The sequence below is a fragment of the Ursus maritimus genome, unplaced genomic scaffold, assembly GCF_017311325.1.
Source record: "Ursus maritimus isolate PB19 unplaced genomic scaffold, ASM1731132v1 scaffold_4, whole genome shotgun sequence".
Lineage (NCBI taxonomy): Eukaryota > Metazoa > Chordata > Mammalia > Carnivora > Ursidae > Ursus > Ursus maritimus.
Window position 1 is genome coordinate 63,015,207 of NW_024426552.1, and position 16,972 is coordinate 63,032,178.

A 16,972-nucleotide genomic window follows, 5' to 3' on the forward strand; every position below is an offset into this window, starting at 1 on the left:
TCAGCTGATACCATCTATGAACAAGGTGTATCTCTCCATCTATTTAGGTCTTCTTTCTCTCAGAAAGGTTTTGTAGTTTTCAGTGTATAGCTCTTGCATAGTTTTTATCAGATTTATCCCTAAGTATTTCATATTTTTAGGCTATTATAATTTTTTACTTTCAATTGTGATTGTTTAACACTATATATTTCCACAATTGGTGTCTGTAATGTATTTTGCAACCATGCTAAACTTATTTAATAGTTCTAGTAACTTTTTTGTAGATTCCACTGAATTTTCTATATAGATGATCCTGTCACATGCAAATAAAGGCAGTTTTACTTCTTTCTTTCCATACTGGATGCTTTTCATTTATTAATTTTTTTCATCTTATTGTACTGGCTAGGACCTCCAAGACAATGTTGAATAGAATGAGTAAGAGTAGTCATCCTTGTCTTGTTCTTGATCTCAGGGAGAAAGTATTTGGTCTTTTATCATCAAATATGATGTTAGATGCAGGTTTTCAATGGATTCCCTTTATGAGGTTAAGGAAGTTCATTCATTCATTCATTCATTCATTTGTTCATTCATTCATTCATTTATTGAGATAGAAATTTATTGCAAGGGAGCAGAGGCAGGACAGCAAAGGATACTGTCTGCATGAGGCAGTGGGGGTGGGGGTTATAGCTAGCGGGGAGACTGAGGAGGTATGGGAATGTATGGAATCTTCCTGTGCCTGGTTGTAAGTATCCCATTGGTCAGCTAGGGCTTATGAATATTTTGAGATGGGTTGCCTAATGAGCCTGTTTGCATTTAGCCCAGTGGTCAGTGTGGGCCTTTTTACCTTACTCAGGTTTCTATTGCTCAAACTGTTGCCTAAAAGTGGCCTCTACATTCCCCTTTGACAGATCAACAACAAATCTTTGGCATTTGGGCGAAGGTCTCATCTTCAGCAGCTGCTTCGTGCTGGACATGGGGCATGCTGTCCCTACCTAAACTTGTCAGTCCATTAGGGGTTCTATTCAGTTATAGACAAAGCATGGTACTATATTAACATGCTGACAGGCAATGTGAGTGAAATTCCCTGGTGGCCAGGCCCATGGGATTTAGGGGGAGGGGACCCTCTGATGGTATCGGGTGGGATCCTTGTTGAATTATAATTTGTACATGGAATTGTTGGATTCACTCAGACGGGTAGGAATATATATTTCCTGTAGATCAAGATGGTGGCTGGATCTGCAGGAACAAAGGAAAAAAGAGGGTAGGGGGGAGGCTGAAAGAAGCAAGGTGACTGAGAGTCAGACAATGTCAGGAAATGGTCCCAACTGAGTCCATAATGTGTGCGGATTCACCCTGGACGAGCTTCCACTGCCAACTGTTGCACACTTTGGGAATGGAAACCTCAGGGGGATGGAGTGGGAGAGGAGAGGAAAGGGCTTTGCCTTCACAGGCATGGACAATCTGACCTGTTCACCCTCAGACCTTCAGACCACATGGGGAGCTGCCCTGGCTAGAGATCTTCAGTTGTCTGAGGAATACTAGAGTTAGACCTCTGAAGGGCTGAAAAGAGAAAAGAGAGGGAGGGAAGGATCCCTCTGAAGGGCAAGAGGGGAAATCCCTCACTCTTCCGGGCAAGGGCAGTCCCGCTGGTTCCCCCATGGGGCTTTGTATCCTCACCAAGGAGTAACCTCTGCTGGAGGTTTTCAGTTTCCCAAGGAGTACTGGAGTTGGTCCATGGAGGGAAAGTTCCAAGAAATTCCTAGAGAATCCAAGGAAAGTCCTAGGCTGGCAGAGGGTCCCTGTATGGGCTCTGCCAAATGTGGGGGGACCCAATGGGGTGGAGGCTGGTGGTGTGAGCAGTGAAAGAATTCACCCAAGGCAGAACAAAGGAGACAGAAGTCTATCGAAAACACTGCAAAGGAGCAGCAGGCGGGACAGCAAAGGAGAGACTGCAATGAAGTTCTCTTCTATTCCTAGGTTGCTGAGACTTTCTTTAATAGATGTGGGCTTTCACACTCTCTAATATTTCTTAAATGAACTTTGGTAGTTTGTCCCTTTCAAGGAATCTGTTCATTTTATCTAAGTTGATAGACTTATTGGGATAAAGTTTTTATACTATCTGTACAATTTATAGTGATGTCACCTCTTTAATTCATAACATTAGTAAATTGTGTCTGCTCTTTTTAGCCTGTCAATCTGACTAGAGGCTTAATGATTGTATTGATAGTCACAAATCAATCAACATTTTCTTTCATTGATCTCTACTGGTTTTTTTGTTATCTATTTTATTGATTTCTGCTCTGATATTTATTACTTTCTTGTGCTTACTTTGGGTCTCATTTACTCTTCTTTTTTTTAGTTACTTAGGATGGAAGCTAAGAATATTAATTTGAGACTTTTCTTCTTACAAACCCTCAAGCACTACAAATTTTCAGCCAAGTACTGCTTTTGATACATTACTTTTCATTTTCCTTCAATCTAAAATAATTTCTAATTTCCGTTTTGATTTCTTCTTTGACTCATGAGCTATTTTGAAGTGCATTAAATAGCTTCCAAATATTTGATGATTTCTGTTACTGATTTCTTAACTAATTCTATTGTGGTCAAGAACATACCTTGTATGACTTGAATCCTTTTGAAAGTACTGAGAATTGTTGTATGGCCTAGAATATAGTCTATCTAAATGTTCCATGTGTACTTGAATGGAATGACTATTTTGCTGTTGAGAGGAAAAGTGCTTTATAAAGATCAGTGAGGTCAAGATGATTCTGTTGGCTCCTTCTTCCATATCTTTATTTTCCGTCTTCTTGTTATATCCATTACTGGGAAAAAGCCAATGAAATTTTGAACTGGAGGGGTACCTGTGTGGCTCAGTTGGGTGAGCATCCAACTCTTGATTTGGGCTCAGGTGATGATCTCAGAGTGGTGAGATGGAGACCCCAGGGGGGCTCTGCTGAGCACGGACCCTGCTGGAAATTCTCTCTCTTCCTCTTCCTCTGCCCCTCTCCCTGCTCACACTCTAAATACATAAATAAATAAATATCTTTAAAAAAAGAAATTTTGGACTACAGTTATGAATTTGCCGATTGTTCTTTGAAGTCATATCATTTCTACTTCATGTATTTTGAAACTCTGTTGTTAGATGCATAAATGTTTAATATTGTTATGTCTTCTTGATGAATTGACTACTTTATCATTATGAACTGATTTTATTAATATTTTTTGTGCTGCAATCTATCTATATTTTGATTAGTGTGTTAGCATGGTAAATCTTTTCCATCCTTTAATCTATTTGTGTCATAATATATGAAGTATGTTTCTTGTACATAGCATATTGGTGGCTTTGCTTTTTTTTAAATCCTGTCTTTTTTTTAAATCCTTAACCATTAGTTGAGGTGTTGAGATCATTTACATCTAAAGTAGTTATTGGTATATTTAACTTGAATGTATTATGTTGCTATTGTTTTTTATTTATCTCATCTCTTCCTTGTCCTCTTTTTCCTCCTTTTCTGACTTCTCATAGGTGAATTAAGTATTTTCATGTTTCTATTTTATTTCTTTGTTGGCTTATTAGCTATGCTTATTTGTTTTATTTTCTTTTTGATTGTTTTTGTGTTTACAGATACATCTTAATTTGTCAGTCTATCTTCAGATGATGCCATATCACTTCACATGTAGTATAACAATATACTTCCATATCTCCACTCTTAGCCTTTGTGCTCATTGTCATACATTTCCTTTTACATATGTTATAAACCCCATATTGTTTTTTATTTTTCTTTAAACTCTCAATTATATTTTAAAAGAGGCTTAAATCATAAGACAAATCACTATGTAGTTACCATGTCTGGTGCCCTTTCTTTCTTTCTTTCTTTCTTTCTTTCTTTCTTAACAGATCCATATTTCCTACTGATATCATTTTCCTTCTGCTGGAAGAGCTTCCTTTAACATTTCTTGCAGTGCACATTTGTCGGTGAAGAATTCTTTCAGCTTTTATATATTTGAAAAAGTCTTTACTCTGCCTTTGTTTTGAAAGATACTTTCACTGGGCATAGAATTCTAGGTTGAAAGGTTTGGGTTTTTTTCCCAGTACTTTAAAGATGTTATTCTACTGCCTTTTTGTTTGAATTGTTTTTGATGAGAAATCACTGCTATCCTTAACTTGTGGAAAATGTTTCACTCATTATCTCTTCAAATATTTTTCTGTGCCCTCCAGGAACACCCTAATTACACCTAATATTAAATATTCTTGGACATTGTTCTGGGATGTGGTTAAATTAATTGGGAATAGTTTGGCCCTTTTGGGTCTTCTTTTAAGATGTTAGGCAATATCAGAGCAGTGGTCAATGTAGGGCTAATTATTCCCCACTGCTAAGGCATCATCTCTCAGAGCACACTACCCAAAACCCTCTGAGTTACTAGCTTTTCTAGTATGACCAGTGGGAACAGGCACTATTCCCAGCCCTGTGTGAGCAGCAAGTACTGTTCCTTTTGAATGGTTCTTTTTCCATCTCTAGGTAGTTTCCTTACAGTCGTATGTTGACCAGCACTCAGTTTCTTACTTGGTGTACTCTGTGAGAATCTCTGGAATTCTCTGTGTACTCTTCACTTTGATACTCTGTCCTGTAAACTCCAGCTGCCTTGGTCTCCCTGGACTTGAAACTGTCTTCTCAACGCAAGGAGTCTGCATTCTCTCTTTCTGCACCATATTCTGGAAACTGTATCTTGGTATGCCTGCTTTTGTTTTGTTTTGTCTCACTGAATATCAGAAACCACTTAATAAAAATATAGTGGTTCTGGATCATTTTCTTTTCTCCAATGAATATGTTATTTAGCTTCTGCTAGGGTGCTAGAAGAAAACCAGATTACTTTAATCCAATCAGTGACTGATCTGACTGGGAATTAGATTTGAATTTCAGTAAGACCAGGTCTATTTCTGGGCTAACTCCTAGACATAGTTCTTCAGAAGTCCCAACTGAAAGCTTAGGATGTTTGTATTAGTCAGGGTCCTCCAGAGAAACAAAACGAGTAATTTATATATCAATAAAAGAGATTTATTATAAGGTTCTACGGCTCATGGAATTAAGGAAGCTGAGAAATTCTGTGATCTGCTATCTGCAAGCTGGAGACCCAGGAAAGATGGCAGCAGAGTTTGAAGGCCTGTGAGCCAGAAAGCTGGTGGTGTAGATGGCAGCTCAAGAGTGAAGGCCTGAGAACCAAGAGCGTCAAGGACAGGAGAAACTCAAAGTCCCAGCTCAAACTGTCAGGCAGAGAAATTCCAAACTTCCTCTGCCATTTTGTTCTATTCAGAACCTTAATGGATTGAATGATCCTCACCTACATTCCAGAAGGCCTACTGCTTTATTCAGTTCACCAATTCAAATACTAATCTCTTTCAGAAACACCCTCAGAGATACACCCCAAAATAATGTTTAACCAGATATCTGGGCATCCTGTGACTCATTAAAGCAGATATGAAAGCAACCATTACAGTGTTTTCCAGGCCCTTCCACCTTGAAGGACCCCACATTCCACTTTTTATCTCCCCAACACAGTAAGATTGTAAGTACCTATGATTAGCTTCTTGGCTTTTTTAGCACCTGCTTTCTGTTTGGCTTGTTTACCTCTTGGTCTGTGCTACTTATAAACTGGTGAACAACTTGGAAGGAAAATTGCTCAGATCATTGGGCTAATTCTCTGTCTCTCTTCTTTCCATAATCAGGTCTCTCATCAAACGGTAGAATGTTCTGCTCAGCTTTTCTGACTCTTAGTGGCTGCTTTTCTTGGCTTCTTAGTTTCTCCTCACTTGCTACTTAGTAAATAGTAAATGTCTCAAGGGAAAAGCAACCTACTCTATGAGACACTCACTGAGTTTCTCTTCTTTATGAGGTCTTAGCTCTCAAGTTCTGGTTGCCTTAGTAGGTCTTTTACGAACTCAACTAAATTTTTAAAATCTAGCTTTTGGGGGCACCTGGGTGGCTCAGTCGGTTAAGCATCCGACTCTTCATTTTGGCTTAAGTCATGATCTCGTGAGACTGAGCCCCATGCCAGGCTCCACACTCAGCAGGAGTCTGCTTGTCCCTCTCCCTCTGCTCCTCCTCCCACTTGAGCTATCTCTAAAATAAATAAAACATCTTTAAAATATATTAAAAAAAGTAAAATAAAATCTAGCTTTTCTAGATGTCCTCTATGGAAGCAGCAGTCTACTACCAGATAGTCCATCACAGCCAGACGCAGATGCTTACTGTCTTATAGTATGTTTAACCTTAAAATTTTTTTTACTGACAAGACCAAACTGTTTAAAGATAATCTTTACAGACACAAATGACAGTGCAAACAGTATAAGATATAACTATCCTTACTATTAACTATGAGACCAATTAAGAGACATTACAGGATTCCTAAGTTATAAAAGACAAACCTATTATAGGAACTGGTTTTACTATCATTATTACTGGTCAGTGTGTATTTGAAAATTAAAAGTTTCTATAAAAGTATGTATTAACACAAAGGCTAATGCTTATTCTACAGGTTTATACATGTTCAAACAAAGTTAAAACTTCTCCTTAGAAATTCATTGCAATAACTTCTATCCTGGTTTTCTTTTCTTCCTTTAGTTTTCAGTCTAGGGCATAGAAATCCATTTCAAAGCTACTGAGTAAAAGTTGCAGCATGTGTTATGGGTGCCAGTATCAAAATGTCTGCCACAGAATTTCATCATTTTTTTCCCTCTATTTAGCTAACGTTTACATTCTGAACATAGACTCACAATTGGGTTTCTAACAAGAATTAGAGATCACAAATTTCTACAAAGTGTCTATGAACTCTTAGGTCCGTGGTCACACACCATCCTTTATCTGAGGATTTTAAAATCTCATTTACTTCTTACTATTTTGTTAGTTAGCATTTTGTATTTCACTTGTTTGTACTCACCAGCTTCCCTTCGTGCTTCTCTGCTATTTTTCTCCAGCCCTGGTGTGGTGGGAATCCCACTCCTCTCTGGTCTGGTGGACCAGATTACAGTTTTACATTCAAACAAGAGCAAAACTAAGAATGAAAGCCCAGTACTTCTGGGAAGTACACTCCTAATACCACGTTTGTTAAAATCATTTGTTTAAAAATGTTCGCATCTGTTGCTTGGCACTGATCCTTAAGCTCCAAGACCCCTACCTACTTAATTAATTATCCTCATGTCAAGTTGTAGTTGATTGACTATATACCCATAAAACTCCCCAAACTCAAATCCCTCAAAATAGAGGGAAACAATTGGATAGAATCAAAGAACTTTTCTCAATTCCACTATTAAAGAAAAGGCATTTAAAAAATAAAGAAAAGGCATAAAAGGGAACATAGCAGATATGGTGTTGTGAGAAAGCATCATAACAGCCTATTTTCTCTGAACCCTCCCCCCCAACAATGCTCATGCTGCTCCTGCCGCAGAGGAAGACCATGTATAATTCCACAGCACAGAATAAATGAGCAAGGGGAACTGTAAACAGTCTGGCCAACCAGAAGCAATAGAGACACAATGCAACCAAGACACTGCAGACCCCGTTTCCCACTGAGCTCATATAATCCACAGTTGGCAAGGAGGAGTTCTCACTGCAGGGCTCTCCTGCCTAAAGACACAGGCTCCCCTGGAGAAAGGTGGTGGGAGAGGGGAGAGGAAGACAAAAGAAGAGAGGGAAACAATTGCTGTAGGGGAGACCCACAGTGAGAAGTAAAATTGTGTGTATTCCCTTTGACCCAGAAATGCCAGTTTGGGGAATCACCCTATGGAAATGGAAACCAAGTGTAAGGATGAATGTAAGATGTTTACTGTAGCATAATTTGTTGTGTGGGAAAAAACTAGAGGGAAAACTGGAATATCTATCAATATAGAAATAATGGGAAAAATTATGGAAGTCCTACAAAGAAATATTAAGTAGCTATTAAAAATAAGAAATTGGATCAATTAGATTTATATATGTAGAATGTATATAACAACTAAAATGAAACAAATAATAGAGTAAATGGTATTATACGATCTCATTTACATATGAAATAGAAAATAACTACGTATTTGTTTAAAGATAGAAATGGAGTAAAGGAATTCACACTTAACTTTTAATAGTGGTTTTGTCAGGAAGATGGAGGGGGAGAGGAGGTGGAGATTAATAACATTTTCTTTATAGACTGTCTTACTAGACTTGTTACAATGAGTGTGTACTGCTTTTATAATTTAAAAATGTAATAAATTTAAAATATAAAAACGATTTATTGACTTAATAATTACAAGTAATGCCAGACCCCAGAGTTCAGTGGTTTCAGTGTAGTTCTCTGGCATTTGCTTTAAATTGATCCTGGTGGGTAGAAGTAAATAGTAACTTCTGCTGTCAGAGAGAGGCCTCACCTTGTGTCCCCCAACAACAGCCAATTAAAGCACAGACTTGAGAGTGCCCCTGGAGAAGGCCGGTGGCTGTGAAATAAAAACTATAGGTATCTCTCCAAAGCCGCAGCCACAGAGCTTCCCAAGGGGCAGGGGCTGCCTGAGCCAGTGAGCAGGCGGCAGAGGCATGGATGAGAATAAAACAGGCTTTTGTCTGGAAAAATCCCACTACTCCAAGTCCTCACAGCCTTTGTTGGCTCCTGTTCCACACTTCAGAGATGAGATGCACAAGGCTGGCCCAGCCTCTGCAGGGATAAATATTAAACTCTGTGAGAAAGATGCTTCCGCCCAATTCTGAAGTGTTCTGTGTTAGTACTTTGGTGGAAGATTCCTTGAGGACCACTGGAAGTTAGCTGTGGGCCTTCCAGTTGTTACCCACAGGATAGAATTAAGGCCCTGGAGGAATGACACTTGGCTCAGTATCTGCATTTGGTTTCATGCTGATAGAAGCTCCAGATCTTCTGAGGGATAATAGATACATGATATTCAATAATAAAGAAAATAATGTACAGAAGCTAGCAGCCTGTGAAGAATTAACTTTTTCGATCATTCATCTTTCAACATCTTTTTCCTCTTCTTGTACAATCCTACTGTCCTCCACCCATGCCTCTTCTATCTCCCCGCTTAACCTCTTTAATAGATTTTTTATTCAATGTTTTCCTAATTATCATAGAAATGCTAGAGTGTTCATGGGATCTATGGTTACATTTTTTTAAAAAGTAATCATTTATAATGCTACTGCTGATAATATTTTGGAATAGTTTCTTTTTGTCTTTATACTTACTTTTTCTTCTAATTCTTTATTTAAATTCAATTTAGTTAACATATACTGTAGTATTAGTTTCAGGGGTACAATTTAATGATTCATCAGTTGCATATAACACCCAGCTCATTACATCAAGTGCCTTCCTTAATGCTCATCACCCAGTTGCCCCATACCCCACCAACTCCCCTCCAGCAACCCTCAGTTTGTTTCCTAGAGTTTAGCCTCTCTTATGGTTTGCCTCCCTCTCTATTTTCATCTTATTTTTCCTTCCTTTTTAAAGCAGGTCTGCGTTTGTGTAGCTTTGCAAGTATAGATGAGTGGCTCATGTATATACCCAATATTACAAATAAATATGAGAGAATACGTGGAAGTGAAAAAGGGGTTTGGACAGCATGTTACTCTTGTCATCTGCACAGTTTTGTGTGGCTATGTATTCTGGTGTGTCAAGCGGGTATTCATATTCCTCAGACTAACTGTGACAGCAGCCTTCATTTCTCAGCCCTGCTTTTCTCCTTACGGCTGCCTTGGAAGTCAGCAATATTTGCATGTAAAGATCCCCTTGGGTAGTTACTCCATCTTCTTTCATCCCAGTTTTTCACTTGCAGACAACTGGGTACCTAGGATCCCAGCAGGTCACTATTCTCTTCCCTTCCCCGTCTCTTGATATTACCTTTTCTGCTCCCTCTTTATTGGATCTTCTGGGTTTATCCTAACAGCATCCAAAAGCAGGCAGCTATCACCAGCTTGGGCACAATCAGACAATCATCAAAATGCCCATTTGGAAAAGACACTCAATTAAACATGCATTCTGTTCTCATGTTCAGAGTAAATGCTACATCTAACGTGGCCTTTGGGAGACTCCACTTCATGCAGAAAACCAGGAATATATCAGATTAGAGGCAAGAAGGACACTGTTGGTCTGGAGTCTTGCTCTACCAATACTTTAGACCCTTATCACACCATCAGTCCAGGCCACATGTTCAGGCCCTTACCATTTCCCTAGTTAAGACATCTGCTTCCGTCTTCTCTCTCAAGGTCTCCCCAGTTACCTGTGGAGAATCAGGATGGATAGCTGGCAGTGCCAACTGACAGTCTGACGTTTCAGCATAGACAAATGGCAGTGGGAAAGCCCAGAGCACTCTTTCCTGGGTGTTCCCATTGTCACTCTGGAACAGGTCCCCATGGCAGCAAGAGAGCAATTTCAACCAACAAAACCCCGGGCAGAACCTTGAAGTTTCTCTAAGAGACCTTCCCATGCTCTTCCTTGTCCTCATACCACGAAATCACTTCTCTCTCTCAGAACTCCAGAACTTCCTGCTAATCTATATCTATGCAAAGCTCCTCACTGCAGCACTGAAAACTGAATGAGGAATTCTTCTTCCATCACTTCCACAAGGATCTCTTCCTTGTCACAAACATCATAAAGTACAGATGCTGACAGGCTTAACACCACTATCTCCCTCCCTATTTTCATGATGAGCTAAAAAGGAAACATCCTAGGGGCACTTTTGAATAGGAACTTGCAATATGAAGGGAGAACACAGGTGGAAGGGGGCCAGGCAGTTCTGCCTATAGGTTTTCAATCTGCATGACCTCCGCCTTCTACTGCCAGTTGCCTCTCTGGTCACTGCCCCGTAGCCTGGTCAAGCAGGCCTGAGTTCTGCAGTGATGGTCTGACAGCCTCACTGCTGGGTCCTCTGTTGCCTGGCAACCCACATCTGAAGTACACTGACCCAGATATGGGTTCAGGTACTAAAGGGCTACTCAGACCCTCTCAACTCCCTCTATGAGGCAAAGTGGCCATGGAGAAGAGCAGAGGATGCAGCATACAGCCTACGAATTTAATTTGACTTGGCATATTCTGAGTATATGTTATGCGCAGCAAGAAGGTAGTTGGTGAGACCTGGTCAATCCTAGGAGTATGTTGAATGAATCTACCCTCCCTCTTATCTACCTCCTTTAGAATAGATCACACATGCTCTAGAATAGACTGGACACAGCAAAATATTCTTGAAACACCTTGGACATAAACAGACCTCAAGGCCTTGCTTGGGTTGGATGCACTTCCCAGGAATTGCTTGAATTTTGACCCAGTCTCTGGTCAAAAGTTACATGGTTCCCTACAACAAACAGACTAAAGTCCACACTCCTGTGTTCTCGACAAGCTGGACTATAGCTCTCCTGCTTTATCTCTTACTGCAAACCTGCCCTGACCTGACCCTCCCCACCTCTTCACCTCACTCAAGCCACACCGGCACTCTGGCCCTGACTTGAATACCGAATACCAAATACCAGCTCTAGTTACTGTCTTTCAAGTAATGTTCTTCCACATTACAGCTGCCAGTCAAAGCACCACACCTCCTCCGGAGAAGAAAGACACTTCTTCCTTGGAGGAAAATAACAATCCCTACTGAAATAGCTAGTTCTCTGCTCTCCACCTGGAAACCCTGGCTAGCCTCCACGCCTTCCCCACAGTTTCATAACAGGTGTGATAATTATAGCACTCAGTATAGTTGTCATATATAAGCCCTGTCTACATCAATGTCAAAGGGACTATGTCATTTATGGGCTGGTTTCTTCATGCTTCTATCTGGAATGAATGCATCCCACCTTCATTAATTCTTCCCCACTCTAACAGGTTCTTTCCCACAATCCCCTCTGAATTCACACCTTTAGCAGTGCTATATTAACAGGCCCTTCTCTTTTCAAAACATTTTCCTCAACACACACCATTGTTCTCTTGATCCAGACACTAGTAATGCCCATTTTTTCTGTGTGCTCATCCTCCCCCACCTCTGCAAAGCAGGGTCTGCTGCAAGGTGGGGTTCAATAACACGGGATATTCCCTGGCTATATCATCTATCTCTGTCTGAGTACCTCATGATTATGACAAGTGCCGCAGAAAAACACCTTAAGAAGTCTAGATGGAAACCAATGCCCCATGGAAACACATAAATATTTTATCAGGCTCTGAACAAGACTCTTGCTCATAAATATTTAAACTCCTTGATAGCATAATGTTCAGTGGCTGATTAGAGTCAACTTGTACTGGGGTGGGGAGCTGAGAGGAAGAAGGGATTACAACAGCAATGGCAGCAGGCATGCTACAGAGTCCCTTTTAAGGATCTAAGAACACTGAAAATGCTCCTGAGGTCTCCCCAATTTGCACAGACATTCATTTTCCAAGTGCTCTCCCTCTGGAGTGGGAGGTAGGTCCGTGGCCAGTGGAGCTGTCTAGAGAAGGCACTCACTGGGCTGCAGGAAGGCTGCCACTGCAGTCACAGCCCCAGTAACCTTGCCATACTTCTCTCAGCATTGGTAGCACAAACAAGACTTTCAAGTAAAGTACACAGGACTCAAGATGAGGCAGACCCTGTAAGAATGTTCATGGCAGCTTTATTTAAAATAGCCCCAAACTGGAAACAACCCAAGTGCCCATCAGTAAAAGAATGGATAAGCACGTGGTAGTCATATGAAGGAATATTATCTTGGAATACAAAGACATGAACAACTGATATACTCAACAACATGGATGAATCTCTATCTATGTGGAGCAAAAAGAAGTCAAATGCAAAAGTACATCAGTGTGAATGCATTTATATGGATGTTCAAGAATGCAAAACGAATCTATGATGATACGAATCATAACAAAGTTTGCTTCTGGATGGTGGGGATGACCAGAAAGGGGCATGAGGGAAATTTCTGGGACTGCATTTTTTTTATATCTTGTTTGGAATGTGGGTTTGTCAAAACTGGCAGAGCTTCTGGCACAGGATTCGGCTTTGAAATGCTGTGGCAGGGGGTGGGGGGGGCTGGGGGACTCAGTCGGTTAATCGTCTGCCTTCGGCTCAGGTCATGATCCCAGCGTCCTGGGATCGAGCCCTGAGTCTGTCGGGCTCCCTGCTCGGTGGGGAGCCTGCTTCTCCCTCTCCTCTCCACTTGTGCTCTCTCTCTATCTCTGTCCCTCTCTCTCTCAAATAAATAAATAAAATCTTTTAAAAATAAGCGCCGTGAGGATAAAAGAGGCCACTAATCTCCAGTATCATCATTTACCTATAAAATATTGATTGGCCCAAATTACGTAAAAGGACTTCAAGTATTTTACCAAGGGTTCTGCAACCTTTATGGGAGTTAGTGCCTTGTTGTGTCATTTAATTACCTAATTAATTCAACAATTATTTATTAATCACTTATAATATGCCAAACAGGAACACAGATAGCCATGAACACAACAAAAAATTTCTTGTCCTTACGGAGCTGACATTTGAAGGGGGGGTATTGGACAATTAACAAAGAAACGCTATACTATATAATACCAGGTAATGAAAAAGCAATGAAGAAATAAAGCAGGGTCAGAGAACAGGGAGTGACAAAAGCCTGTTTTGGATCAGGCAGTCATGGAAGGCCTGATCAAGGAGGTTGCATCTGAAGAGAGACCTGAATGAATTGAGGACAGAAGAAGTGCAAGTATCTGAAGGAAGAGTGTTCAGGCAGAAGGAAGGACAAGAGAGGGGAGAGTGACAGAATATGAGGTCAAACAGGTCAGATTGCATAAGACTTTGAAAGGTAAACCCTGGAAGAAAGTTGGGTTTTATTCAAAGTGTGAAGGGAACCATTAGAGAGTGTTAAGCAGGGGAGTAATGTAATTCAACTGATGTTTTAAGAATGGGAAAAAGAAGGAAATTAAGAGATCTGCCCAATTCTTAGGGAAGAGTCAGAATAAGATCCAGATTTTTCCCCTTCAAAATTTTAATATCCTTCACACATCTATTTCTTTTTTTAAAAAAGATTTTATTTATTTTAGAGAGAGAGAGCACAAGCAGGGAGAGGCCAAGGGAGAAGGAGAGAGACTCTCAAGCAGACTCCCTGCTGAGCAAGGAGCCCAACTTGGGGCTCGATCTCATGACCCTGAGATCACGACCTGAGCTGAAACCAAGAGTCGGACACTAACTGACTGCACTGCACCACCCAGGCGCCCCCCACACATCTATTTCTTAGCCACCTTCTGATTCAAGCTCTGTCTGGGGCCAGATCAGATATTTCTGGATTTCAAACTCTGATTTTCATTAACAAGTTTATATCTCAAGACAGTTATAAGAAAGTGAGGCAGGTAACTTTTCTGTATGTCAGAAAATGTATTTATTATTTTCATAATAAATTGTTGGCGATAAAAAAAAAGAGAGGTAGGGATTAGCATCCTTTATCAGGCAAAATTAATCAGCAACTAAATATGAATATTATACTTCTCAACACCTTTCTGCAAAATAAAGGTTCTGATTTTTAACTAAATGTGGAACATTCCTTCCAACTTTCAAATCCAACTTCTCTGTCCATGTTAGTCCATGTCCAATTGTCTCTGTGGCAAGTCAGAGCCTTGGTGCTTCTTTCTTCTCTCTCCCCCTGCCCCCAATTACTCTCTGAAAACCTATAAGGGAGTGCAATAAAATGTGAATTTGTGGGGTGGGAGGGCAGATTCCTTCAACCCCATCTGGAAATGCCCTTATGTTCAGACAACACAAAAGGAAATATTAAAATCCTCAGNNNAGGAAACAAATTGTAAGCACCTACTGTCCTCCCCAGAGAATCTCCTTCCCTCAATCATTATTTTCCCACTCTTGAGAGCCTTCTAGGCTGGAAGTCTGTGGCTTCATCCCATTCACCCCTTAAATCACCAGAGGCCATAATTCTGCTTTCACTAGACTCTATCCCCAGGCTACCGTAACTCTGCCTCTGACCAGGCTCAACTCCAGACTTTATAGAGGAAGAGGGGGAAGCTAAAAGCTGGTGGTAGAAGAGAAGGGGAAATACAGGGAGCACTCCAGAGACAATGGTGGCCCTGAAGTGGAATTAGGCTGCCAAAATGGAGACCAGAGAGACCCCAAACCCCACACTTCTGGAACCCTAACTCAAGTAAAGCCTGCCCACGCATTTTATTCTCCAGATTCAAAGGGACTTGCTGCTACCCAGCCTGGAGGAAGGCCTTCTGTGCTGAAAATCGCCATTGACGGAGAAAAATTAATTTTCCTTTGCAAGCTTTGCTGCCTAATACAACTATTCAACGATTTTTCCAACTTTTAACCCGTGCCCGAAAATCTTTCGCTTTTACCTAGGGAGGCAATAATTTAATGTTATCCTCTATATCCTGGTTTAAAGGACTCTACCAAGAAAGACATCTCATTACAGGCTAGGATATAATTTGCCTGCTATTCATGCATGTTTGTACCTAGAAAACCAACAAAGGGAAGAGTAAGCGCATGCCATGACCTCTCTCCCCACAGATTTCTATTCTGAAATGTTAGCAAAACTCAGTTTTCAAAACAAGGTTCATCTTCGGCAGTAGCATGAGTATACTTAGATACACACCATTCAAACAGCGAGTTCTAACAAGTGGCCTCTAGGTAAGTCGGAAACGGGTGTTTGCTGGGGCACAAGGATGCTGCACTTCCCGGGCCATTCTCCTCTGCCCAGAACGAGGCAGTCTGGCAGGCAATGAAACTTTCTCCGTTCGGGACCTCACACGGCCGGTGAGGGAGCCCATCCTCCCACGCAGCCACCCCGCACCCCGGGCGGAACGTGCCCCTGCAAGGCCGATTTGGGGCCAAGCTCCGTGAGGAGGCTGTGAGAACTGTTCCGGGATCTCTTAATTCAGCAGACTGTCGCTCATTGAACGAAACAACAGCCACAGCCCCCCTGCCCACCAAATACCAGTACCCTCCCCTCTTCTCTCAGGAAACTGCCACTGGCACTCCTGGTGAGCGACCTCGGGCTCGCCTCCGGTTCCGAAGACAGTTTCTTAACCGTTTCCAAAGAAACCGCCCAGATTCTGGAAAGGAGAGAAAGCCCTTCCCCCTTTTCGCACGTAAGTGTTTGATGTTTTGTGGATACATAGTGTCCACAGAGAAGTCGTACAAACTCCCGAATTTGGGATCCTCAAGGGCGCGCTGCTCACCTCACCAGGTCTCCGACCGCCGAGAAGCGCCAAGCCCGCGTCTGGCGGCGGGACGCCCGCGGTCCCCGGGTGTCTCGCCGGTTCGCGGGGCTGCAAAGGACCGGGAGGGACGGGGGGCAGGGCAAGGGCCAGGGCAGGCGGCCGCGCCCATCGCCGCGCCGGGGGCCGGGCGTGGAGGCGGCGGGACGGCGGCGCCGGCCTCTGAGGTCTGCGCGGGGCGCGCGCTGCCCTCCCCGGCCGCCTCCGGCCCGGGCGCTGCCGGGGCCGCGCCTCCCGCCCCTCCCCTGGCGCCGCCCCGCGTGGCGTGCCGGCCCCCGCGCTCGCCGAGGGAGGCCCGCACGGCGAGGACGCGCGGATCCTCGGACCCCCACGCGCCGCGCTCTCCGCGCTCTCGGCGGACCACGCGGCTCCCGCCGGCTCCGCAGCACGCGGCGGCAGCACGGGGCAGCCCCGCCTCCGGCCGCTGGGCTCCGAGACCCTCCGTCCGCGGGAGACTTGCCCTCGGCGCCCCGGCCCGGCCCGCGGGGCCCAAACTGGCCAGGAACAGGCTGGAAGGGTTCCACGCGAAAGTTCCTTTTTTATGTCTGGGGTGGAGTCACCAAGCAGTGTTCTTATTTTATGCTCTCTAGGTTTTCCAGATTCTTTGCGTTGAGTTCGTACTTATTTTATAATCAGAGAGACGGGGCGTTACTTTTTCCAGGAATGCTAAAAGGAAACCACAAACGAGAAGTCCATCCATTCAGAGATGTGTGAGCCTCTCTGTGTTTAAGACACCCTGAAGAAATGTTGGGTAATCGATGTATTGTATGGTATGGTGACTAATATAACATAATAAAAATTTAAAAAAAAA

General features: G+C 42.4%; 1 protein-coding gene across 1 annotated transcript in view; it reads right to left on the reverse strand.

Moving 5' to 3' along the window:
- Positions 1–16,972, reverse strand: part of GPR156 (G protein-coupled receptor 156) — an 87,602-nt gene that overhangs the window by 69,124 nt on the left and 1,506 nt on the right. The window contains exon 2 of the mRNA XM_040621724.1: positions 16,128–16,655. Coding sequence (XP_040477658.1) covers positions 16,128–16,655 — 528 coding nt within the window. The remainder of the gene's footprint in view (positions 1–16,127; positions 16,656–16,972) is intronic.